The sequence below is a fragment of the Pelodiscus sinensis genome, chromosome 3, assembly GCF_049634645.1.
Source record: "Pelodiscus sinensis isolate JC-2024 chromosome 3, ASM4963464v1, whole genome shotgun sequence".
NCBI classification, from domain to species: domain Eukaryota; kingdom Metazoa; phylum Chordata; order Testudines; family Trionychidae; genus Pelodiscus; species Pelodiscus sinensis.
This window is the reverse complement of record NC_134713.1, coordinates 132,933,968-132,961,663: the sequence shown is the minus strand read 5'-3', so window position 1 is coordinate 132,961,663 and position 27,696 is coordinate 132,933,968. Positions and strand designations below refer to the sequence as shown.

Genomic DNA, 27,696 nt, shown 5'->3' with positions numbered 1-27,696 from the left:
TGATTGCATGCAGAAACTGGGCGGGGGGAGTGGCTGGAAGTCCCAGCCACTCTCCCCACCCCCACCAGGCTTCTGCATGCAACCAGAGGGAGTCCCAGGCTGGGAGGCGGGGCTGCGAGCAGCGCTGGGAGCCTCCAGTTGCATAGAGAAGCTGGGCGGGGGTAGGGGGAGTGGCTGGGAGGCGGGGGCGCAATCGGCACTGGGAGCCCTCAGCTGATTGCGTCTGAGGAGGAGTGACGCCTTGGGGAGGAGGAGAAGCCCTGTCCCTGCGCCTGAGCGCTGTTCAAGCGCGTTGTGGCGTCGTAGTCCAGGAGAGAAGCCCGCAGGTGCTTTAGCCGCCTTCCATCGGCTCTCAGCCAAAACTGACTGGGGTGGAATTTCTGCTTCTTCCCACTGGGACACCCAAAGACCTGGCTATGGGGGAGTCACCTTCCTACCCATGGTTCCCCCCCACCCGCCCTTCCATTGTGTTGCCTGGGGTCTGCCTCTCTCTGCTTTGGGCAGCAGGCGGTTGCTTTGAAGAGCAGGCTCTGCTGCCTCCCCCTTTGTTCCCAATTTGGTGGCTCTTGATAGTAGCCACACAGGATGTGTGTTCGGTATGGGTGTTTGTTTGTTTTTTTTGCTTGATAAATTTTTAGCCAGTGTGTTTGGTATTTTTGGAAGACCATCTGGCAACCCTACGGCATTGAGCTGCCACTGCAAATCTCTGGGTTGCCGGCTCCTGTTCCCACCCCTCCCACCGTGGGGGAGGACGACGTCTGGCAGCAGGAGCCAGTAGCCCTGTGTGTGGGAGAGGGGACTGGCTCCTGCTCCCAACCCTCCCGTATGCACGGGCCAGCTCTCAACCTCCAGGAAGCTGGAGCAGCCCTATCCCTGTGGCCCGTGCCCCAGGGAACTGGTAAACTGGTTACTGGTTCACATCCCTAACTACTACACCATTTCCAGGGGCTTAGCACTGGTCCAGCCATATAGCAATGCTGGTTGATTGGCTTAAGTTAGGGAAAATAACCTATTCCTCATCTCTTTTTGGGGTGCCTTGCACTGCAGAGATTACAGCAGAAAGTAGCTCTTGCACTTAGAAGGCAGGAGGGACTATAACAATTGTGGTCCCTTCAACAGTGGGTACACAGACACAGACACACACACACCATCTTCCCGCCCTTCTTCCCTTGCATACCCAGGCACAAACCAGACACATTCTGGCCCAGGGCTCCTGCCTGGGGGCACAAGAGTGGCACTGGCACCACCAGGTTGGGCTTTTTAATGTAGTGCAAATGAACTGGACCTAGAAAATATGATTGGGAAGGCCAGAGAATAAGCATTTATAGAAATTCTTCCAATTTCTCTTAATTTCATCTTTTGTTTTCTAAAGCAGATTGAAGCGATGAAAATATTTAAAATCCTCCTGGTAACACACGCTGGAAAGGAATCTGGCTAAAATATACAAAAGCTTCAGCCAGATCCATCCAACATGCTTGTGGAAGAAAATTTCAGTTATGAGCAACTAACTGGAGGGCAAAAGGCCACCTGGATTTCATTCCAAGTGGAACTAACTATTTAATTTATAGAACAATCATGTTGACAACAATGATGAACACACGTGTCCTTTAACTGCCTCATGGGGTATTTCTTCTTTTTTCCATTTCAGTAACCATGGCAACTTTGAAAAGGAACAGTTTTCACTCTTCCCTTCATAAATTGTGTTCAAGTGGTAATGGGTTTAGCTCTCATTTGTCCTGTAACAGTTAACAGTTAACGTTCTTCTCTCTGTGCTCCCATGGATAAAGGTTTCCACTCGGGTGTCAATGAAGGGAGCTACTGTACATATTTCAGAAGTTGCCTCTGGTTTTCTGCTGACCTTAACACAGGATTTTCATAAGCACCCACTCAACACACACAGGAGTTTCATCAACAAATTGCTCATATTCACAAATCTGCTGGTCAAAACACACACACTTGTACTCCAAGATTTTTTTTTTTTGCCTGTGTTTTGAGGGTTTAATCAAGACATACATTGATTTTCTTCCTTTCAGCACAGCTTTCTGTCTTTGATTTCCAGTGAAATGCTAACGAAGAATTAGAAGTTAAGCGGTAGTGAAACAACTGGTGCAGACGCTTACTAACAAGGGTTATTCAAAGGATCTGTGACGTAGACAACCAATAGCAAATGTAATAGCAAGCAAGTGTTGTAACACACGTATTCTGCAATATATATCAGTTATATTGTTCTTTATGTCCGGACATTGACTTTCAATGAGAGTCACATGCCCAACTCTTAGGTCTTATGAAATCTAGCCTACATTTTTCATGGGTGTTGGAAAGGAGATGCCGTAGGGTCTAGTGAATTCCTGATATGGGTTTCCTATTTGTTTGGAAGGCTAATCTCTGCAGCAGTGGTGTAGCCACAAGTGGGCCTGAGTGGGCCATGGCCTACCCACTTATCATCCAGGACCACCCACCCCCATCTCAGCTTTGCCCTTCCCCAGCCTGATGCTCCTGCCAAGGCCTGGGGACAGGGCGCAGGGCTTGCCCTAGTCTTCCTTTCTTGTGATCCAGCCATGGAGCCCAACTGGGGACTTGTCCTGCTCCTCCCACCTGGTGTGCTTGCTGGACAGTGGCATTGGGGTGGAGGTTGTAAGCCTCCTCCCCCGCTCTCTGGCAGGAGCACCGGACAGTCAGAATGGGCCAAACTCCCAGGGCCTTATGTTCCCCAGCAGAAGTACTGGGCGGGTGGAGCAGGGCAAGCTTCCCAACCGCACTGCAAGAACCCCTTTCCTGGGAGGAGTGTTAGCGGGGCAAGCACTCCCACCCACTCCAGGGACTCCCTCTTGTCCCATCTCACCCTCACCAAGGCTGGTTGGTCAGAAGTGGCCCGGTCTCTCCTTTCTCCTCTCCTCACTATTGCCCACCCATGTGAAGTCTGGGCCCACTCCAAGTGTCCCTTTCTGGCTACATCACTGCTATGCAGTTGTTATGGGATATTCCATGAATGGCATGACTTTTACAGCAAATTTTTGGATTTTTTTTAACCAAATAATTGTGTTTTTACAATAAAGTGGAGTACTTATGGACAGGGACAGGCACTGAAGAAATCAAAATCAATTTATAAATATGTCCCTAGTCATTGGAACAAACAATAGAAAATGGACAGAATCAGGAGAAATTGCCAATTCAGCTACTAATCTGCTTACCAGTGTTCTGATTGGTCAGAATGTAGTTAGGCATATGTACTACAACGTGTATTCACCTTCTCCCAATGTGCTGAAATCCACCCCAATGCACCCACATTTATGTTCCACTTAATCCCTATGGGAATCCCACTGGGAAACATCTGTCCAAAGGTGAATTTCATTCATAGGGCCTTCCTATTTTATTTTCAGCTTTAAAATAACCTTCTATCACAATATGGTATAAAAGCAAACAGCCATTTGGTCTATGTCCTTCATACAAAGGTCATCTTTCAATTGCAAAATGTTATAAGACTACTTTCAGAAAAACAACAGAAACCCCATCATGGCATGAAAAAAGCAAGGGCTGCATGCAAGCAGTACGTTTGAAGATTGGGTTGAAAATTTTCCTCTGAAACTGTTTATCAATGGAAAATTAGATTTTTACAAAATGCCATTTCTCACCAAAAGTGTCTGTGCTGCTGAAAATTTCAAGTTTGCATTGAAAATCTGGAAACTCAACGTTTTCAGGTTTAGCCAAAAACCAGAAACATTCAATTTTTAGCTTTTAAACAAATAGTTGATTTTTTCTTTGGGGAGTAGGAAATATTTTTTCCCAACCAGGTCTAACATTTATCACAATATTTTGATGGTCAGCAAAACCCTGGTATTGTTTTGAGTCAAACAGAGAGCACCTTTCTGCTTCTCTGTTCTGTTCTCTGACTGAAAAAGACTAATATACAGTAGATATTGCAGAGATAAGTACAAAAGAATGTAGAGATGTCACATGCAAATAGTGTATAACTACACTCCATATGTATGTCTAAATCCAACCAAACCAATCAGCCAACCAGATGTGAAGCAAAGTACAGAGTATTGCAGTGACTCAGAGACAGGGGCAGACGAGAAGCAAGTATAGTGGCTCCAGCTGTTGTATGCTATGGAAGAGGTTTATCATTCATGTCCAAAAGATAACTCAATCTATTTTTGTTAAACTGTGGGGATCCCACACAAACATCTGGTTACTAGCCACCTACTGTCGCTAGTACATGCAAGATGAAGCACCAGTGAGCTAGATAAGGATGGATGTGTGTGTTCCATTGCTAATTTATTTGCAATACAGCTCCCATATCTCTTACTTTAGTTATAGTTTGTTGGAAAAGAATCCAACAAAGGAGGGCTACAGAACAATCAAGTCATCTATTTCTTTCTCATAGCTTCCTGATTATGGATCTGGTTGTTTACTGGTGAGAGTCTATTGAAATCAATGTTAGCACACCTGATCAAAGTTGGAGTAAATCAGTGCTGAAACACAACCTGTATTCTCCTCCTCCAGGGATGAAAGGTACGGAGAAGACAATGCTAGTGCCAAATTCCAGTCAATTACAGTGTGTTTGTTTTATGGGACTGTTTTTAGGTGGGAGAAGGTGTTAAGCATCTGACCCCAATTTCACTTTTTAAATCTAATCCATCAGTCAGTCTACATTCTTATACTATACCTATCATCTTTGTATCTGAGCTGATAAGTAATTCTAATACCTCTTAATATTTTGCTGATGGCTAAAACCTGGCTTAAATCACAATTAAAAATCAAATATCCAGATATTTCAGCTGTAACCCACAATTAATCAAAGCTTTGCTATACCAATAATTTGATAGCCTCCTAATATTCCAGAACACACCAGCCACAATTCCAATCAACAAAGTAAAGTCTTGAGTCTTCTAAACCTAACTATGCATCCTTCATATTGACATACTTCAAAACTTCCATATAAATGCAAATGTTTGAAACAGAAATGTAGGGGAAATTAACAGAGCTTCTTGAACAGCCATGCAGGAAATATCTATGTTTGAAGCTGGGCACTGCCAAAACAGAAAGTATGTAAATAATAATTAATGTCTCAGTGATCCAATAGATTGAAAATTTCCAACACTAGACCTGAGGTCTTTACAGTCTGACTGGCAAACTACATCCTCCATCTGCAATTATCCATTTATGATGCCTCACACTGATCCTGGCTATATTAAAATGCAAATTATGCTACAGAGGAAAATTGATGGGTACAATTTGATGAACATATATGAGCTTTAGGTCATAATTATAAGGTGACTCGCAGGAGAAATAGAAGATGACAGAAATGGCATTGTATGTCAAACTGCAGGCTAGACATTTTTTGGTGTGGAAATGTTTTAGAATTAACTATTTTCACTTGTTTTGATTATATGAAATAAGTCTAATTTGTGATGATTTTCTTTGAAGAAGCACAAATTACATCACTTTAAAAGCCCTAATTTATGACTCTTTGTATGGTTTCTTTCCTGAATATACCAATTTCTACTAGATGAAAAATATTATTTAGAAATAAATATTCTCTTGTGTACCTTTTGAGGGGGCACACTCTCAGCCTAATTAGGAGAAGGCTAATGAGCTTCTCTGAGCTCAACCAGCACTGAACAGGCACAACTGCAGAGCATACTCCTCTTGGAGGAAGCAAGCTTAAAAGGAGAACTTATAACTGAAATGGGTGGAAACCAGGAGGAAAGCTGCTGTCTCTCAGAATTAGAAAATTCTTACAACCAGGCTCCTGGAAGGAAGACAACATGTAAACCTCCGCCTCCCACAAGGACTCGCCAGACCAGGTAACAAATGCATCATCAAAGTTAGGAATGGCTAAATCCTGGGTGAGGGTTTAGCCCTACCTAACTACCATAAAAAAGTCAGATCTCTTCTCTATTGATTCTCTAAACAGAAAACTCAGAGACTGAACACAGCCATGAATCCTGAAAGACTGGAACAGGGTTGCCAAAAAGGAAAGGATTTTGGAAGGGAGACTCTGAAAAGGCCAAGCCCACTGCAGCATCATACAATGAAGGTTAGAATCCAAATGATCCTGGGTGTTATTCCAGTTACTTCAGTGGATAGAATTTGGCTGTGCGTGAGAGTTAGACTGGATAGAAAAGTTGGTTAATGCAATGCTCTTCTGCGCCTATGGACACAGTTCCTTACTTAGGTTCCAAGTGAAAATGGCTTTCTTTGTAGATATCAAAAAATGATCATTCACCTGGCAGCCCATGTTCAACAAAGGCCCAAAGACAGAGTAGCAGGAGTGTTGCAGGTCAGGAATTAAGCATATTGGCAGTGACGTATGTGTACGTTTACATAGCTCTTTCCCATATTCTAAGCAGAAACCTGAAGCCCTTACCCAGGAAAAAATTCCCATTAAAGCCAACAGAAGATTTCTCTGAATAAAAACTGCATGATCAGGCCTAGTACTACTTTTGGTCTCTTGCTTCCATGAGCACATCCCTTACTATTCATAAATGCAAATTTATCCAGACAGAATTCATCTTGATTCTGAAAACATAAAACTCCTGGGAAGACAAAGAAAACTTTGCAGTGGAAGTCATTTAAAGATTACATCACTTAAAACAGAACTGTTCAAATCTTGTACCCTACTGTCATGCTAAATGCTTGGAACAATTAATAGTGGGAGCCTTATCTTTCTGCTACCACTGAAGTAATGGTACCAGGATCAGGCCCACATAGTACTTCTCATCCAACTTGAGAGTTTGGGTTGGAGAGGTGGATCCCATGAGCTCTCTAAGATGGGCAAAAACCATCCATGAAAATAACAGTTTTGTGAAAAAGCTGAAATCATTTTATTTCTTGGCTCTTTCCCTACGTGCTCAATGACAGCAATGGAAACAGAGGAGCACGTTCCGTATGGAGTATGCCAAACTGAACATTACCATTTCTCTGATAAAAAGGAATGAGAAATGCAATATTTTCACTGAAGACTTGATGAATACAGAGAAGCACAATGCACTAAAAACCTGCATGAGACTACCTTTATTAAGCAAATTTCTGTCTTGAGCAACTGTCCGAAAGTATTCCCAAAGGCAATGGGCCAGACTCACTCCTATGATTGCAGGGGGGTGAACTCTGCATGCACACAGGTATGTGTACTGGGGAGTTAGAGGAGGGATTATTCCTCAGGTAAGGCAAGCCCTGGGGTTTCAACCATGGAAGCGTACCATAGTGACCCAACAATGGAGGCTGGCTGGGAGAGAAGAGATAGCAATATAGTTTCACTCTAGCGTGGCGTTGCCATCATGAACTTAAGTATCTGTAGCCAATCAGTATACTAAAGTGGTTTAGCCATGTGGTGGGTATCGACTGACAGAAGATAAGACTGAGACATAACTGTTGATATAGAGACCAGACTACCGCAGGGCCCCAGGTGGAGTTGGGGTTGCAGATAACTCTGTCATCTCATCCACATTCCACTTACTACAGCAAGGAGTTTGAAACCTGTGTTATCCCAAAAGGAGTGAGTCTGGTTCATTGAGCACAAGTTTGTTCCATCTTTATTAGAGGATTAAGCATTAAGCAACCCATTTGTCAGACCTTTGACTGGATACTGAACACAAGTTTTAGGGTACAGCAAAGAAAGAAAAACACAACTGGCTTGTGTGGGATGTTTTTCTCCTCTCAAAGGAAACAGTGATTTTAGAAATAGTCTGAGGCCTACCTTGCCCAACCCTGGGGTGTCTTTCACTTTGTTGACTGCCCTCAACAAACATGGTGGTGCAGGGGGTGGAGAAGTCTGGAGGATACTACTGAAGTTGGTAGAGAAGAGAGGTGATTCAGTCACAGATGATGTAGATGGCCTATGTTTCTTCTTTTTGGAAGATAGGTTCAACTTTTGAGCAGCTCTGTAGAAAATAACATGAAGAGTAAAATAAAAACTTTACAGAAAACAATGTTATAACTAAAGTATTCATCGCTTCTCGTTTACAAGGAACCCCCAATGTTGATGTCATTGACTCCAAAAGTGATTCAGATCTCTTTTTACACCAATTTCCACTGGTATCACTCCAATGATTTCAGTGTAATTACCTTGGATTTACAGCAACATGCATTAAGTAGGATCAAAATCAGTCCCCTTTCTCTATACTTGTCCTCCACTTCAGCCTGCAGGAGATCTCCCGAATCCATAATTAAGTTAATGAGTGATACAGCAATTTATGTTATACATTTAAGTTCAATCATAGAACTGTGCTACTTCTGCTCACAAAAGATTGTTACCCATAAGCTTTTGGTTAGAGAATGAATAGCTGTGGAATGCTTAGATGTAAGCAGCCACTATTATGCTAATAATTAGTAAATATTCAAGTGAATTAACTGGCATGTAAGAAACCTTGCACAAGCAATTTTCAAATTCTACCACCTCATAAAAAAAGAGTTTAACATCTAAATGTGTGGTGACCAAAGTTATGCTATTTGCAAGAAGGTGGAAAGAAGCACACAAACAACAGATGTACTAACAATTTCATAGTTTAAATTTGACTTTGTTTTCATAACATAACTTTGGGAAGGAATGCAGCTTCTTTGTCCAGCCTTTGAATCGAAAAGCTAAGCTAACATTGACAATGCAATGACAGCTTCTTCCTCTACTGCAATTAACAATATTTGGTCACATTTTCTTATTTGCACAAATTTGTAATTTTGAAAAAAAGATTCAGCAATTAAACACACACGCTCTGACATTCTCCATGCTGTAGGCCTGATTAGGCAACCAAATAGAATGATCCATGTCTCCATTTTCCTAGTTGTAAAATAGGCATAATTATGGGGCACTCTTTTAGCTGGTGTAAATTATCACAGCTGCACGTATCCAAGCTGAGATGCATGTATCATTCTGAACTCTAGGGGTCTGATTCTCAATTACACCAAGGTCCTTTCCTGGAGACATCAAGTAAGTATGAATGTAATGTAATTTTTGCCTACTTAACTCCCATTTACCTTGCCAGAGATAAATGAGAATCAGAATCAAATCTAAATCCTGTCTGGCTTTTTTGTGATCAAAATTTAAGAATTATGAGATCCATACATACCAACCAAATCTAATGTTCAGAAATTGATTAAACCAATTTATTCCAAGAATACACACAGTAAAACAACATGTTCATATATACATTAATCTCAGCTTTGAGCATGTGTGTCCATACCAAGCAATTATTATTATCCCCATGTGATGGGCTGGATCACAGAGATACCTTTGAGAATATTACTTGATGATACCCTGAGCCCTCTGAAGTGCTGCACCCCTCTGCTCTGGTGACCAGAATCTTTGGTCTCCCCCAGCAAAGGCAAAGAGTTGGGGCAACAGCCTCCTCCCTTGCAGAGTAACACAGATACTGAGAACAGCTCAGCTCTGGGAAGGCTCAGTCACAGCGACTTGACAGCATCCAGGTGCACAACCCCAGTGGGACCAAAACCCAAAATAGATCCATTTCACTATGCACAAAGTTTATACAGCATGTGCTCATAAGATAGTTGCTCCCTTTATCAGTGAAAGATAAGATATGCACAGTTGTTGCCTTCCCCCAGGTAACAATTATTTACATTGGGTTTGATGATAAACAGAAATTTTACTAAGTATAAAAAGATTTATGTGGTTGCAATTGGTGACCGACAGATCAAAGTAAGTTAATAATCTAAAATAAAACAAAATATGGCAGTTAACCCATATACGCTAAGAGATGTTGTTACATGCAACTCTTTGCCCTAACAGTATTTTTGGTTATCTTTTCTCACAAGCTAAGCAGTCTTTTAGATTGGGCTTGAGATCCTCTCCCCGTTCAGTCTCAAGATGTTTCTAACAGTCACCTGGCTCAACCGCCAACTCCTGCTTTGTTTGGTTCCCTGCTCATAAATAGATTTTGCCCATGGCTGGAATCCTTTTGCTCAGCTTCAACTCTTTTACACCACCATGGAAAAGTACTAAATTAAAAATGGATTCCAGCATCAGGTGACCTGGCCACATGTCTTGACAGGACCAACCATAATCTAGGTTTACAGGAAGGGGATTCACAGATCATTGTCTTGAGCACTGGACCATTTAGTTCCTAAAATACCACTCATGGCTTTCACTAGAAGACCTAGATTAATAAACAGGTTTACACATCATATTTCTAACTTCACATACAAGAATGATGCATGCACACAAATAGAATACACATATTGAGGGAATTACAGGCTCTCCAACGATAGGTTACATGTCCTAATTTGCATACAGTCTATTTAAGTTATGCATATGCATATTCAAAACCACATTTCCATAAACATATGGGGGCACAGCATTATACTCCATTTTACAGAAAGGGAAATTGAGGCAGAGAGCTTAAGGCTAGTGTTCTCTCTGATTTTGGTGCTCCATCCAATATGGCAACATCAAAAACCACTTTTGAAAATTCTGACCTAGGTGACAGCCAAGTGCTTTTAATAAGTCTGTGGAAAAGTTGGAGGAAGGAGTACGGAGGTCACCTGACTCCTAGTTCTGTGTCATAATCACAAGAATCTTCTCTTGTTCTAGCTCCTTGTCCATCCCCTTCCTCTAGTATCTGACTCCGATTTATAAATTTCCCTTTCAGGATCATCACTTCCTTCCTCAGAGAGAAGGCAGAAAAAGCAAACACTGAAAAGGTTGCCAAAAGAAATGTGCCACATTTTTTTCTTGTGCTACACCATTGCCTTGGCTTGAATTTCAGGTGTATTCATGAGAGGGTTTGTAAAGCTGTTCATTCTGAATCAGTTTTCAATGGGTCCTGGCCTAAGTACACCGACACCTTTATTTCAGGCAAAATGATGTACTGAACATAACTGCAGCGCAGGCTAGAAATCTCAGCTACTAACCCTGAAAAATCTACTACTGTGGTTATTTCTTCAGACTCAGCAGTCTATGCATAAAGACAAGCAACTGCTCAGTACACCTTAGGCCAAATTACACCCTCAATTGCACCCATGCAACTGCATAAATTCATGCCTACGATAAAAGTCAAGTGGGTAGCGTATTTCTTCAGAAATGTGTTCTTAGTTCTCAGTCATTCCTTCTCTCATGCCACTTTATTCTTCCCTAACATTACTGTGTTCCAGTTTTTTATACTCATAGTATAAACCTCCTAAACTGCTTCTTCAGACAACGAAGTCCATGGCTGACATTTTTCTTTAAAGGGGGGAAAAAACATTTATAAAATATCTGGCATTTTCCAAACTTCAGAACTATATCCTGGTCTGACAGACATAACCTTTGGGATGGTATTCAAGAAAAACCCTGGATTTTTGGCCTGCAACTGACAAAATGTATTTTAGAGCAACATGCTTCCATCTCAGGCTACGTCTACACTGGCCCCTTCTTTGGAAGAGGCATGCTAATTTAGAACTTTGGAATAGGGAAATCCGCGGGGGATTTAAATATCCCCCGCGGGATTTAAATAAACATGGCCGCCGCTTTTTTCCCGGCTTGGGGAAAAGCCGGAGAAGAGCGTCCAGACTGGCGCGATCCTCCGGAATAAAGCCCTATTCCGGAGGATCTCTTATTCCTACTTGAAAGTTCTAAATTAGCATGCCTCTTCCGAAGAAGGGCCAGTGTAGACGTAGCCTCACTGTTTTATGGTTTTTCTCCTTACTTTTGAAAGGTGATCAAGAAGGCAGTAACTGGACAAGTGCCAAGCCCAAGGCTTCTGAATGAAGAGATATTTTCAACTGGCTTTAGGCTGCATGATGATTCTAGTTTGCATTACAGCTTCATTTATTTGAATGGCTTTTTGCATGACGGCCCTAAAATGGTCAGTATGGCCAGCTATCAGATGCTTTAGAAATAGCTAGTCCCAAGGCAACGTTGACTTGACGGTGTGGATTAGTGAGGGTGGGTGGAGTTGTATCACAGTGGTGCCACTCATTTTTTTTCAGGAAATATAGTTTATGGCTTTGCATTATCAGCTCTGAGGGCTCTCATACCTAGAATCCCCAGAGATTTGTTATATTGATTCATGTTAATGCCTGGTGGATGGGACTCTAATCTAGGAGACTTGGATTCTGTTCCAGCTCTGCCACAGACCAGCTATGAGATCTGGACAAGTTACTTCATCCTTCCGTGACTCAGTTTCCCCTCCTACCAATTAACTGTGGAGTGTAAGTGCTTCAGCTCTTCTCTTACTATCTTCTCAGTATCTATCCGATCTTACTTGGAGCTAAGGTTGCCAGAGAGTTTCAACAAAAATATTGCCATTATATCACAATCTACATTACATCTTATTTATATTTTTTCATTTATATTTTTTCAATTTGTTTCCTGACCAGAAAGCTCAAATACTGGACTGTCCAGTTCAAAACCGGACACCTGGCAACCCTACTTGGAGCCTTAATACTATGGTAAGAAAAATGGTAATAATGGCAGCATAGCCCTATAGATCACGAGTAAGCCTACAATAACCAGATCTATATTACCATCTCATCTGATCCTAACAATTCCAGCATTAAAAAGTTCCATTCTTGAGACCTGTATATAGTATTAGGGACTTTGGGGAAAGCCTGGAGCTCCATGGTCCAGGATCTCACTGCAGGACTAGAGCCCAAAACTGCAGAAAGAGTATTCGAAAGCTGCTCAAAGTTCAATCTAAATAAAATAGTAGGACTGATGGTAGGAAAGGGGAAATGTTTTGAAGATCTAACTTGCCTGGTGGTTTTGCTCTGCAATCAAGAGGTGCCTTTCTAGACAGCCTGTCAGGGTTCACTATTTTGAGGGGTCGTTTTGCAGCAAATTTACCAGAGAAGACCATGTTCCTGTGGGAATCAGGAATGACTTTTCATCTCCTAAATATTGAGATACTCTCCTCTTCCCCCCACTATCACTGTAATATGCAGAGGGATTTTTCAAAGGGGATCAGTGGTCAGCTATCAGCTCTCACTGAAGTCCATTCATAATTGATAAGGACTTTGGAAAAGCCAAAGACCTCACTAGGGTTTATTTAAAAATATAAGAAATTGCATAGAGATTATTTCTTAGGGGTTAGAAGGGCAAAATACATTGCTCAGAAACTTGTTAAGAGGCAGCAATGAAAAGATAGCCTCAAGAGCTCAATTTCTAACAAGGAAGGAAGTGAATAGCGGAATGACCCAAAGGCTTGTCCTATGAAACCCATTCTTCATGTTTAATACTAATTAGAATGTAGGAGAACACAAGGTGGCAATGTTTGCAAATGACAATATTATTTATGTGAATCAAACCTGGAGACATTTGGGGAAAACTTCAGAGGAACCTAGCAAAGCTCGATCATTGAGCAACAGTAAAAACTCAGCATTGACAAGTACAAGTTAATGCACAGTGGAAGGATCAGCTTTAATTACTTATATACATTGAGAGCTTCTAAATTAATTGCAGCTGCTCACCAAAAAGAGACTTTAGTATTGTGGACAACTCAATAGAAACAACTGCTTGCTGCAAAGGAACGTTTGAAAAGGCAACCAACATGTGAGGCTACACAGTGACACAGATAGAGGATAATACAGAAGATGCCATTGTATACATGTGGAGGGCACAGAATCATAGAAATGGTGGGCTGGAAGGGACGTCAAGAAGTTATCTTGTCCCACTTTAAGGCAGGATGAGCAAAATACTTACACCATCTCTCGCAGATTCTTGTCTAATCTGTTCTAAAAAATCTCCAGTGATGGGGATTTTAGTGTTAGCAATGCTCATTAAACGCACAGGTTTAATTATTTTCCTTATCTTTATGTACAAATTTCGTTTCACAACAGTAATATTGTACCCTTAGGTGTGCAAGTAACTGCTTAGCAGGTTGTGAGTAACAGCTCTTCAGGGGAAGGACCAAGTTCACATTCAGACCCATGGAGATTAGTACACCTCTGTAGTAGTTAAAATGCTACTCTCCATTCATCCAGAAATGCATTGCCTTCTGTTTCTTACACCTTAATAAGAAAATGGATAAAAATTGTGTTTAGAAAGCAGCACCTTTCCCAAACACCCTGCATATTTACTCAGTGACATTTTAAAAATTAATATTGCAACAACTAAGGAAATTGTTACCCCCCTCTACTCCCGCCCATGTTTTTGTTTAAACAACATTTTCACCCATGGCCACTAACAGTGGTTGGAGTCATTTCTGGGTGTCCAACTTGAAATGGCTATCAATGGCAGTTCAATGGTGTCAAGTGGGATGCCCAAAATCAGCAGCCCCCTTTTTTAAAATCTAGGCAATACTTTCTGCTGCAGCAAAAGCAGACACTGTTATTGCCACCTATTGGAAGAGATGTCATCTGCAAGAGTCTTGCTAATTGGTGTAATGCCAGATAAAGGTATGCTGGAAGCCTGCAGTTTGTTTTGATTATTTCCAATTGAAGTGTTGGCAGATATGATTTGCATGCTGTGTGTTTTGTTTGGGATACATGCATTCATTTTAAAATGAGTCATCGCAGCACGTTGGTCCAGAAAAAGAAGTGGCTTGAAATAAACTAATAAAGGTAAGAGACAATAGAGTGTACAGTAAGATGACAAACATTATACTTCTCATTATTTCCAAAGCTCTGCCTTAGGGTGAGATCATTCTTCTGGCACTGTTACTATTTATTATCACTGTCAGAACTCAGAAGCTTCAATTAAGACTGGACTCCCATTGTGGCAGGCAGTGAGGGCGGTGGTCCTTGAAATGCCTATGCCTCAGCCTGATGCCATTTCAATAGCTCTGCAGACTAGTGATTCCTTCCAGTGACCAATTTTCAGCAGTTTACAAAAGTTAGGACAAAATATTGCTTTTTTGCTTGCTTGTTTGTTTTTGTTTTGTGAAGCCAGCAGGAACACTGGGTTAAGTCACGAAAGTCAGACACCACTAGTTTTCAGGAACACAGGTCACTACTAAGAACCGGTTTTCTTTTGTTAGGTCCTCAGGCACTAATCTGTACCAATAATGCTGGCTCCACATTTTACTGTGAGTTAACGCCATCCTCTAGAGGTTCTTAGTGTGTCTTTGTGTTTGCTCTTAGTCTATTTTGATTTTAAGTGCCTCAGTGCACAGACCTCGTTTTCCTGTATTCTTCTTAAGCTCTGAGGACAAGAGGTAATTAACAAAAATCAATCACAGAATCAAAGGACTTTATAGGATTTTGAGAGGTCTTCTAGTCCGGTTCCCTGCACTGAAAGCAGGACTAAATATTATCTAGACTAGAGGTTCTCATAACAAAATTTGTAGTGGCCTCAAAGCATGGTCACCAATTTACGCTGGTGTCTACTGTGAGCTTTTTCCCCATGAAATAAGTATTATTTTAGGAAAAAACAAACATACACATACACATGTCCAAATCATTGTAATTTATTTATGCAGAGTTTTTTTGCCCACTCGATAATAAAAATAACATGCAGCTGCCTCTATTCTTTACTGGACTGAAACAGAATAGAAACACAAAAAAGGTGCTTTACATGCTCTTGTCTTTGTTGTTGTTTATTTTGCTTTTTTGGTTGTTGGTTTTTTTAAGACTATATAGCTAGGTAAGTCTGCTTCTGTGAAAAGTGAGATTTGTATGTTGGTTAACATCACTTCTCACTGCTTCACAGCTTAGCTAACAAGTCTGCTGCTGTAAAAAGTGACATTAACCAACATACAAATCTTACTTTTCACAGCAGACTTGAATAGCAGCCCTGACAAGTCAGGGAACAAATTAAACTTTGGATTGGGAGGTGGACAGGGAGGCAGTGGGAACAGCTGGAGCCAGCCACCAGTCATCTTAGGGCTGAAACCAGAAGCCTGAGTCCCACCACCCTGGAGAAGTTGGGGAAATCACATCAGCTGTCTGCTCCTCTGGTCTTTGTGGCTCCAAGAGGGAAACAGAACCCAACCGCTCCTGATGGCCCCAGGGGAGGGGCTGCTGCTGCTTTGCTCCCCTCACCCCCATCACCACTGAGAAGGCTGTGACTACAAGAAAAGCTCTTGGTGGCCTCATGTGACCATGACAGCCATAATGGAGAAATACTGATGTAGAAAATCCCTGACAAAGGTTCGCCTAACTGTCTCTTAAAAACCTCCCATGACAGAGATTCCACAATCTCCACAAGCAATATATTGGGAATATAGAATAATATCTTGCCACAAGGGGCTAAACTGTTACTTCACAACCTGTCTTGAATCAAGAGCTTAACATAGGTGCATCGCTCCAACAGCAGATCAGAGCATGAATGGTTATCCACAGAATCTCTCGCAGGTGGAGAAGTAATTTACTTCACCTCTTTCCATGGAGTCACTTAATTGCTCTGTGAGTTTGGCGGGTGAGTAAATGAGGGGAAGAGGAGCCCAATCAGGGTTTCTTCCACTCTAGATCCTTTCCACCCTCATCCAGGCAGCAAGGTGATTAGCCACCATCCCACCTGAAATTACAATCTAAGCACAGCCAGAGAAGACGACGACTTTTAGGGTATGTCTAAACTGTGGGGGTTTTCTGGGATACCCATAAAATCTCTGCCGTGTCCAGGGAATGTGTTTGCTCCCCCCCCTTTTTTGGGGGGGGGGCAGAAGAGGAAACATGCTCTTTCGGGGAGACCTGTATACCTCTTCCAGAAAAGCAATCAGAAAAAGCTACGTAAATTGCGGAGCACAATTTGCGTAGCTTTTTCTGAAAAAAGGCTATAGTGCAGACCTCGCCTTACCCTGCCTTCCATTTCAGCCAAGGCAATGCTGTGAGAGAAATCCAGAATGGAATAAGCTTAATCAGCTGAAAGCTTCCTGGTTTTGCAGGTTGCTGTCAGGCCCTTCGTGTTTGTGTTTCATTATTTTGCAATATCTTTAGAATCTGGACACAATTTGAGCTTTCTGCTTGCACTGTAAAAGATGCCATAAACATGTCTCTAATGCCCAGTAAATACTGGGGCCTTATTGTTTCCTTTATGTTTATGTATGCAGTCAATTTCATAACAACAATAAAGCTATCCAGGCTGCACATTTCAGAGCAATCTTTTTCTTCATGTGTGGTTAAATGCACACATAGACCTCAGGCAGGGTTTTAATGACTGGACTCTGATTACCCAGAAATTCACTGTTGTGATTTACTCCTAAATTGTAACAGACTGTAAAATAAGTCCAAATCCTTCAATGCATGATTAGAGCCGGACCCCAGAAAGCCAGAGCCCTTCTTCTCACAGCAAAATCTCACTGAAATCAGCAGGCTTGATGCCAGTTTCAAATTAGAAAATCCACCAGCTACAATAGAGATATTCTTGATTTATGCCAGAATAAGCGAAATCAGAATCTGGCCAAATGAGACCCCTCCCATGAGATATGTCTTCACACAAGAGCTCCCAGCTCTGGGTGGATCTGCAGCAAAATAATGAATCCAGCACATGCTCTCTGCTTATTGCAGACAAGGGTCTTAAATAGATAACTGAGGTTGCCCAGCAAAACTCATCCAAGTTAAACTAAAGAGACTCTGCAAGGGGCTGAGGCAATCAAATATACACCCGGTCCTGTGTCAAACCTGCCCCACTTGGGCAATGGACTCGGTAAATTTACTTCTCGTGTGCTACTGTCCAGATCCAGCGGGAGCTGAAACACGAGCATCGTTTTAAGTACATGAAGAGTCCCATTGACTTCCCGGGGAGTACACATGTGCTAAAGTTATGCACGTGCTTAAGTGCCTTGCTGAAGCTGGGCCTAAATTTTCCATTCACACAAGCTGCCAAATTGGGGCCATTAGGCCCCGCTCTACTCTGCCATGGAAAATGAAGTTGGCCCTCTTTAAAGGGGCCAAATGTTATTTACAATAAACATAGGATTCTCCTGTTTAAGGGCCAGACTATGGAACCCTTAGTCACACCACTAAATATTCTCCTCTATTAATGAGGCTAATCTCCTCCTAGTACTCTCCCTTCACTGTCAAAGACCCACTAATTTGACATACCACCTGATAAAAATGACCAGAGTCAAGAGTGCGATATGTAATCACCTTCTGCACTGTTGAGCTACTGATTTCTTAGAGATTCATGATGACTGGGGGGTAGTTCACTCTGACACTCCCCCTTTTCGGAGCGGGGAGGGAAGCCAAATAATAGTGCTCAGAGAGCTGCACTGTAACTCCCCCCTGTGGACAAGGTCCGAAGTTTGTACTAATGTGGTCCTCTTCTGGCACCCATTGGTTTGATCCAGCATGGTGATGTATTTGGCCTCTAGCAGCTTGTCCATTCTGGGCATGCAACACACAATACACTTCAAAATAGCATTAATGGTTTTGAAATTGAAGAACTGGGTGAAGCCATGTGGCTCACCTACCAATATGATAGGAGTTCTCCAATCACTATGGAACTGGGAGTTAACTGAGGAGTTAGCGTATGTACTGCATGAAGTTCTCTGGTCTTGGAACTCGTTACTCCCACAGCTCCTGGATTAGGACTAAGGTTTGGAGTTCCTATTTCACAACTTCCCACATCTTCAAGACTCCATTCTTACACAGTGATAGGGTGAGTGATAGGGCAGAGATGAAAATCATGTCGAAACAGATGCAACAAGCTGCTTGCACTTGGACTTTGTGTGTTGGCAGAAGATTTTTCCCCATTAAGTATGTAGGCTCTGCTGCCTGAGAGGTAGCTGGGGCTCTGACGGACACGGGTGGACAAGGTGTTATGAACAAGAGCTTACAGGCCCTCCTCGCTTTCAAAAAGATTTTATGAATAATGTGCGTCCAATTGCCTCAGCTCATATTCAATAGCTACACCTGCCATACTGTTTCCCAGGGCCCCTGCCATTTGGCCAAAAGCTAGAACTCTGGGGAGTAATAGGAAAGCACAATCATAGGGCTCAAACACATTCAAACCAGCCCCTTATCGGTATTCCTATTCCTGTACCTGTTTGGCATTAAGAAGATTCTCTTCTGTGAAAGTGCCTGGAGCCTTTCCCGTATTAGCGTATGTACTGCATGAAGTTCTCTGGTCTGGGAACCTGTTCCTCGCACAGCTCTTGGGCTAGGACTAAGGCACTTTGGGGCTGTCTCCCAGCAGAAGTTTCAAGGGTGAGGCACCTGAGGCCAATTTGGAGAACCTCATACAGCAAACAGTGGGATGGGAGCGCCAGATGAAAACTATCCTAAACAGGCTACATAACTCCTTCCTGGCTACATCAGTCTTCAGAGGAGGTTGGTTTAATTGCATATATCATTTTCTCTAGCTCTATCTAGGCAGGTTTACATGTCCCTCACCAGCTAAACCAAGACACCCCTAAGAGGCTGCACATTGACTGCCCTGCTGGGTCAGTGGCCACACTGATGCTGTGAATGGGAGCATCAGAAACAGGCGCCTGGAGCAGCTTGTGAAAGCGTATTACTTCAAGCCCTACAGTGCGAGGACCCACAACTTGCTGCCATTTAAAAACAGTCCTTAGAGTGACAACAAATTATTTAATTGGAGGTTTCATGGAGTTTATAGGATTTGGGTTCTTTCGCATCCACAGATACAGAAATCAGACCTCAAAGCAAAACAAACTAATCTTGCTTTCTTGTGCTCCAGTGAGTGTAACACACTCGTAACATCAAGAGCGAAAGCTACCAGCACACAGAACTACCACCTATTTTACTGCTGTTTAACATTCTGGCTCACAGAAGAACTAACATAGATACTAAGCTTTATATTTTTCATTCTCTTGTTGATATTTTGAAAACCAGCAAATAAAAACAGCTGGCTATGTCACGAACACAGAGAAATGCAACACAGTAAGGACCACAGCTAACAGGCAACCTCTTATTTTAAGTTACAGCTTTAAAGTAGCTCCAAGACTTCCTTTACATCTTTGCCTAAATGCCCACCTCTAGGAGATGACAAGATTTCTCACAGGGAGGAGTTTTTCTGTTTTGTTTTGATTTGATTTTTGTTTTGGTGACTGCTTGAAAACAGGCTCAACTGCACATGAATATTAAAAGCTCCCTGTTCCAGTTGTTGGGTAATTTTTCCAATATGGAGCCAAGCATCCATATGACCTGCATTTGCTCTCAGTACAGTCAGTCCCTGGGTTACGTACAAGATAGGAAACTGTAGGTATGTTCTTAAGTTGAATTTGTATGTAAGTCGGAACTGGCGTCCAGATTCAGCCGCTGTTGAAACTGACCAGTGGATGACTACAGGAAGCCCGAGGCAGAGCTGCCTGGGACGCCTGGGACAGAGCAGCTGGGGCGCTGCCGGGTAGGTCCCCACAGTGCCGGACCAACCCGGCAGCGCCCCAGCTGCTCTACCCCAGGCATCGGCGAGAAAAGCCTGGTCTGCTGGGGGGGGGGGTGCACTAGCTGCACCCCAGCAGACCAGGGAAACGCGGGCGGTGGGACCACCGAGACGCGCCGCGGTCCCGCCGCCCGCGTCCGCCGCGGCTTTGCTCCGCGTCTCCCTGTTCTGCTGGGCCCCCCCCCCCCCCAGCAGAACAGGGAGACGCGGGGCAGCTTTTCTCGCCGCCGAGGATGTGGGCGGCGGGACTGCGGCGCGTCTGGGCAGTCCCGTCGCCCGCGTCCTCTGCAGCGAGAAAAGCCCCGTTCGTATGTAGGGATCCGATGTAAGTCGGATCCACGTAACCCGGGGACTGCCTGTACTCTGATTCCTCCTAGTCTGAGAGCATATTTCCAAAGACGATGAGCTGGGTTGGCCACGTCTATGGAACGACAATGAAAACAGCATGTTGGGGAGTCCAAGACAAAAGGCACCTCAGAGCTCAAAAGCATGCTGCTGGGTTTTCTGAAATGTTTCATTTTTCCTGGTGACTCATATTACAAATAAACTCTAGTTTGTTAAAGAAAAAAACAATTGTAGCTCCATTTTCTCCACAGAGCAATTTAGCTCTTAAATTTGCTTGAAATTTTTATTTTTATTGATGTGATAACAGAACAGACTAAATTGGGCTTCCACAATGGCAGATACTGTACAAACATAAAACCTAATCCCTGCACCCACATACATACAAACTCAATGGACAAAACAGACAAAAGAAACATTATCATCCCAGATTTACAGTTAGGGATCTGAGGCACAGAGAGATTAAATGACTGGCGCAAGGCCATCTGGAAAGCTACACACCCTGGTAAGCCCAACTTCAGTACAAGGCAAACTGGGTTTAAAAAAAGAATAAGTAAGTTCATGGAAAATAGGTCCATCGATGGCTATTACCCATGCTGGTCAGGGATGCAATCTCATACTCTGGGTGACCCTAAACCTGTAGTCACCAACCGCTCGATTGCGACTCACTGGTCAATCCTGGAGCCTCTGCCAGTCGATCATGATCTCCAACATGAAAGTCCAGCGGTGCAGCAGGGCACTTAGGCAGGCTACCTGCCTGACCTGGCCACATGCCACTCCCAGAAGCATCTGGCTTCTGGCATGTGTCTGCGGCTGCTGGCAGGAGGGTGAAGTAGTTCCACACACTGCCCCTACCCCTAGCAACATCCTGGCCAATGGGAGCTGAGGGGGCAGCGCTTGTAGACATGGGCAGCGTATGGATACCTGCAGCCCTTTTCCCAGCAGCCATGTGAGTAGGGCAGGGAGGCGGCCTGCCTGAGCTCCCTGCAGCATCGTCTCTGGTAAGCACCTCCAGGCTGGAGCCTCCACCTCACATCCCTCCTGCACTCAAACTCCCTCCCAGACTCAGCCTCCACACCCCTCACCCACTCCTACACCCCAATCCCCTGTCTCAGGCTGCACCCAGAGCCCCTATTACAACTTCAAATCCCCTGGCCCCAGTCCAGCCCCTGCATCCTCTCCCACACCCCAACTCCCTCCCCTAGCCCAGTGATAGTGAGTGAGGCTTGAGGTCAGCAAGCAACAGAGGGTGGGGAGAATGGAGTGAGTGGGGTGGGGCCTTGGGGAAGGGGCAGGGTAGAGCCTGGGTTGATCTTAAATTCAAAAACTGATCTTGTGTGTAAAAAGGTTGGTGACCAATGCCCTCAACCTTTGAATGCCCAAAAGCTGGGTCTCAGCAACAGGAAATGGATCACTTGATAAACTGCCCTGTTCAGTTTACTCCCTCTGAAGCACTGGCATTGGCGACTGTCAGAAGACAGGACACTGGGCTTGATGGTCTCACTCAGTATGGCCAATCTTAAATCTATGGCAGAGACATGAGGACAACCCAAGTCTCCTGAGCCCCACTCCAGTGCTTTACACACAAGCCAGTCCTTCCTCTCTAGGGATGTCTTGGGAAGCAGTTTCACAAACTGCTTAACCCCCTGCCTGCCCACTGATTTCAGCTGGATTCCAGTGTTTTGCAGGAGCAGGCGCCGGTTCCTTGAGCAGTTGCCCTTGCCATTCTTTAATTGTGCTGCAAACTAAATTATTTAGAGAAAGATGAGGTTGGAAAGCATTAGCCTTGTTAGCATGTAGGGTTGTCATTAAATAAACCTTTTGTTCTTACTTTTCTATTTGCAATCAAGTGAAATGAAAAATGACATGAAATTAAACACATCACCCAAAGTAGGAATTCATTGCATGAAAGCAGTAAACTGTATAGAGGTGCAATTAGATACTAAAAGGCAGAATTTGCAAAGGACACAAAGCCCTTAATCTGCAGCTCTTCTTCACTTGTTACCAATAGGTCTTTCACTGAAAATCAAATTAATTTTCAATTCTGGGGACATTTCTCATGGATTTGGGCCTGCTGATTAATTAAGCAAAAATATGACATTTAGTTTTGTTTTCCAAGAAAAGCAATTTTTAAAAAAATCCATTTTTCTCTCTCTTTCTTTCTGCTAAAAGACGGTATTTACAATAGGTCACAAATTACAGACCACAGTGGCTCCATTAAATAAGGCACATGACTAGTTCAAGGAGAGAGGCAAACCCTACAACATACACACCAAGGTGGCTTTGCTCTTTCATTTTGCATAGATTCCAGAGTAGTGATTGACCTCTGACCCTTCTCCCCAATGACACACACATGCAGGCCTCCAGCACAGTCAAGGAACTGCTCTTTCCCACCAATTAGTAGATGACATCCCCTTTTATATCTCTCATCCATCAGGACAAAACATTGCTACCGCCCAGCTGACCCATGGGCCACGTCCAAAAGAAATAAGTTCCTGATTCCTGAACACAGAAAAACAGTGAGGAATTAGCAGAAACCTTGACTGCACCCATTGTTCTCACAGAGCATCCAGGTAAGCGCAGGTTCAGAAGTAGTTCTGGATTGTGACACTTTGTAGCTATTACACAACCAAACAGCAACCCAGAAATCCCTTTTTCCTATTTAAACTTAGCCACAGGTCTAACACTATGATGCAAATTTAGCTTTGGTAATCTATGGCTCTATCATTTCCAGGCTGGCCTAATGCAATATGCTCTTGCTAGAGCTAACCAAGAATGCCGTACACAGAAAGATCAACTAGTGCAGCATGTCACACTTCCTTTCCAAATCCACAAATGCAAGTCCTACCTATCTTCTGAGCTCTACACTGACACCCCATACCTACTTAAAAGTCCTGGTCTCACCTTCAAAGCATATAATAGGCTTGGAGCAAGTTAGGTTGGGGACCAGCTGAACCTCAACTCGCTTTCAAGAACGCTATACACAATATGAGTAATGCAAATGACAGGAGCTTGGCTAAAGCTATCAGTAGCTGAGGGCAGGGTGATCTTGCTGGAAGGCCCTCAGCTCCCTTATGGCACTTTGTTTTCCTGCCACAATTCAAGCATAGTCACCTGTTTCTGCAGTACTAGCTTGAGGATGCCTCTTCGATAATCGATATGCGACATCCAATAAAAGGAACACAGTGGGAAGATCACGGACAATGCTTTTAGTGGCACTGAAATGACGTTTTTAACAGTTCCTGTTCTGGGTGCCTAGCTTTAGACATCCATAGACAGATGGAGTTCATCACCATGGCCAAAGCACAGCTTGTGATCCCATGCAGTTGCCCAATGCCCCTTGCAGACATGTTCTCCCTATCTGATATAAAGATTAAGCTTTGAATTAAGATGCAGGATTGCATGTCAGGTTCTGTTTTTTTCTTTTCTCACTTTTAAAGATGAGGGCAACTACAGTCAGCTCCATTTCTGTTTTTCCATGGAGAGAGAACACAACATGTATTTCTCATAACAAATGACTCCTGTATCAGGTTAGAGGAAACAAAGATAGAAAAACACTCCAGGATTAATTCACCGCTGTATTGCTCTCTTTTTATGCTCGTTAGACTCCACTAATTTCAACAGAATTCTAATGGCAGAAAACTGAAGTGATACAGTGGCAAATCAGACCCCCCATATGCAAGAGACCACAGTGACTTGCCCTATGGTGCTGCCCCAGAAACAGAAAGCAAAGCAGCAGCTGCCTCACAACAGAGGCACTCTACATTTAAAGGTGCCAAACACAAAAAAAGAGAATGACAACACAGCTTAGAATTTTTCAGTTAGAAACACACCCCAACTAAGTTTTTGTAAACTGGAGGTTAGTTGTGGGTTCCTAGCAAGCTGACAATCAGCACAAAACAGAGTAAAGGGTAGGCATCATATTTAGGTCCTTGACCAACATTTACTGTTAAATGTTGATGTCAAGTGTCAGCTAGTAAAAACAGTTAAAAAGACACTTCTGATTGAGGCCTCTATGTGTTGCTGCAATACAAACTCAAAATAATTGTAACAAAAACAGTTAAGTTATAAAATAGCAGCTAAAGCAACATAGAACACCTTATCCCCAGGAAATACACTAAAATGTTAGCAAATTCCCTATGCACAGCTTCTCTAGTACTGGGCTATACAACATTTGGTGGGGTCCAATGGAAGGTTATCTTTTCATTCATTGTGCTTGCGTACACTAAAAGAGGGCTGTAAGTTTCATTCCATCCAACATGTTCTAGAGTTGAGAAAGGAGTGACCAAGATCTTTCCTAGCATGGCATGGCTTGGCATGGCATCATATGATGGATAACATCACACCTAGGATGTTATGATTCAAGTAGTTTCTGATGCTTTATAAGGTTATGTTTAAAAGTCAATCTGATTTTGTAAAGTTTATACTACTGTTGACCTTTAGCAAAAAGACATTCCCTGTCTTGCCATTTATAGAAATTGGAGGGTTGTAGTTTTTTTTTCCAAGGGGGCCTTTACTTCATGCTCTTCTCTGTATCTCTGGACTGTCTCATTTTTGAACATCCACGGCTTTTAATTGATCCTCCTTTGCCATGAACTCATATCAATACTGTAGCAAGAATCAGGGCTCAATTTTCTCTGATACTCATCAAGTTTTTGGGAAGCATTAGGGAGATTTATTAAGCCCCCTCCAGAGAGTGGACACTCCACAACGGCACAGCTCGAGGGCGAAGTCTGTGAGACAGACTGTAATGGACAGGAGTGCTGACCAGCACCTGGTACTAAAGGTACCTAGCAAAGGTGTTGAGCAGAGGGCTGGGAGAACCAATCGAGACAGGGGATGATATTTGAATTGGATATAGATTCCTTGCCTGCTTTCTTTGTGTGGGAGAGATAAACCAGGAGTTGAGGCACAGAATGATTTTAACCCCAGGCAGGACTACTATGTCTCCAAGGAATTTGGGGCATGAAAGAGGACTGAACAAAGAGAAAATTGTAAGTAAGTAAAGGGGAAAGTGAATCCAGTCGCATTCAAGGTAATTTTTCTCTATTTTGTGGTTAGGTTTGAACTGCTCTGTGTGAATCTATGCCTCTCCTCCCCATTTACAGTAAACGTCTGATAATCCGGCACCTTTAGGACCCAGGGGGTGCCGGATTATCAGATATGTTGGACTACTGGAAGGGGGAGGTTATGAGGGGTCTGTGGTGGGGTGGGGGGGATGGCAGCGCTGTGGGACCAACCTGGCAGCACCCCAGCTGCTCTGCCCCAGACTTTCCCAAGTCAGCCGCTGCTGAAACTGACCAGCGGCTGACTCCGGGAAGCCCAGGGCAGAGCAGCTGGGGTGCTGCCGGGTTGGTTCCGCAGCGCCGAGGGGTGGCAGTACAGAACCAATCCAGCAGCACCCCAGCTGCTCTCCCCAGGCATCCCCAAGTCAGCTGCTGTTGAAACTGAGCAGCGGCTGACTCCGGGAAGCCTGGCGCAGAGCAGCTGGGGTGCTCTGCCCCAGGCTTCCCAGAGTCAGCCGCAGGTCAGTTTCAGCAGCAGCTGACTTGGGGAAGTGTGGGGCAGAGCAGCTGGGGTGCTGCCGGGTTGGTCCCGCAGTGCCGAGGGGCAGCGCTATGGGACCAACCCAGCAGCACCCCAGCTGCTCTGCCCCGGAGTCCCCAAGTCAGCTGCTGCTGAAACTGACCAGTGGCTGACTCCCGGAATCCCGGGGTAGAACAGCTCCAATTGTCCGGCTGCCTGGAGCACTTCCGGGTTCCAGGTGGTGCCGGACTATCAGGAGTGCCGGACCACTGGATGCCGCACAACTGGAGTTTTACTGTACCAACTTGCTTTGTGCCCAGAGACTTTTCTCTGTGTTTTAATTTGTTTTCCTTAGTTGCTCTGTAACATCTAGCAACCACGTATGCTTTATCAAGTTTATCTTTTGTTTTGTAATAAAAATCACTTTGTTACGGTGATGATTTGATTCTCGTGTCCTGGAAGGTCTGTGTCTGTATCTGAATGCCTCTGAGGGGTCAGCTACCAGAGACCGCAGCTTGTTTTTCTCTTTTCTTTTTTCAAGCTCTTTTGGGGCAAAAGAGTTTAGGGTACCCCTGAAGATGATTTCAAGTGTTCACCTCTGGTTTTTAGGGATAAAAAAAGCACAACCCCACCCTACATTCTCTGCTGAATGAGGTTGGAAGTCTACAGTCTTTTGGATGGTGCAGCCTGGTCTCCCTAGGAAGACCACTTAGCTTTGCCAGTTAGTATAGTAGGTAGGATGGGGATACGACTCCATCTCTTTTCTTCTACACCTCACCCTCACAGAAGTGATGTGCAACTGGAGGCACCTGAAGGGAGCAGTCTCTGCACAAAAGCCAAGTCCCCTGCTATCTCCCCTACTCTTTGTCTGCAATAGGAATCCTTGGGGGTTTTTATTTTGAAAATCTGGTCACCTGAGGTATAGATGGAAAGCTTGAGATTTAAAATCACATCTGTCTTACCTTCTACTATACCTAGCAGTAAATAAACCTGGGACTTTAGTTTCTCATACTACTAGTCTCTAACGTGTCCAAGCACACTCACCATTTTATTTGGTTTAAATAAGATGGGAAAGAACTGAAACCCTGTTGAGAGGATGAGAGATAGTTAAGGAGAATGAAACCATTTGTGACCTGGCACATTGGGGGTTGCCTAGTGAAATTAAATAACTCTCCAATTTATCTACCGCAAAACACTCTCCTGTTGAACATTACTTCAGAATGAAAGCTTCATTCCATCTGTAAGGTATTGATCAGCTTGGGACTTATCTTAGCTTGCTGGCTTTATCAGCATAGGCCTTCTGGACTCTGAGCAGAACTATATCAAACTCCTCAGAGACTACTACAGCCTCTTTCTCTCTTCATCCTTTTACCTTGACTCCCGGATTGTACTGCTCAGAAGTTTCACAGATTCTAGTCAGCCCCTTTCTAAACCACTGTTTGTAGAGATCAGCATATCTAGACCCTTTGCTTGTTCACTACTAAAAAGCACTGTCAACTCCCTCGGAACACTGCTCTTGGCAGCTAATCATTTTGCTTTAATAGGGTGCACATTAGGTTTCATAGGAGATTTAACAGGTAGCATTCTGGGACTTTCATAGAGAGCCTTACGAA

General features: G+C 43.5%; 1 protein-coding gene across 4 annotated transcripts in view; it reads right to left on the bottom strand.

Moving 5' to 3' along the window:
• The window catches only part of KIF26B (kinesin family member 26B), a 433,122-nt gene that overhangs the window by 147,949 nt on the left and 257,477 nt on the right, over positions 1-27,696 (bottom strand). For all 4 annotated transcript variants that reach the window (XR_012902838.1, XM_075924899.1, XM_075924901.1 and 1 more), the window contains one exon: positions 7,700-7,883. Coding sequence is in view for 3 of the 4 variants with exons in the window: in XM_075924899.1 (XP_075781014.1) it covers positions 7,700-7,883 (184 nt within the window). In the remaining variant the exon portion in view is untranslated. The remainder of the gene's footprint in view (positions 1-7,699; positions 7,884-27,696) is intronic.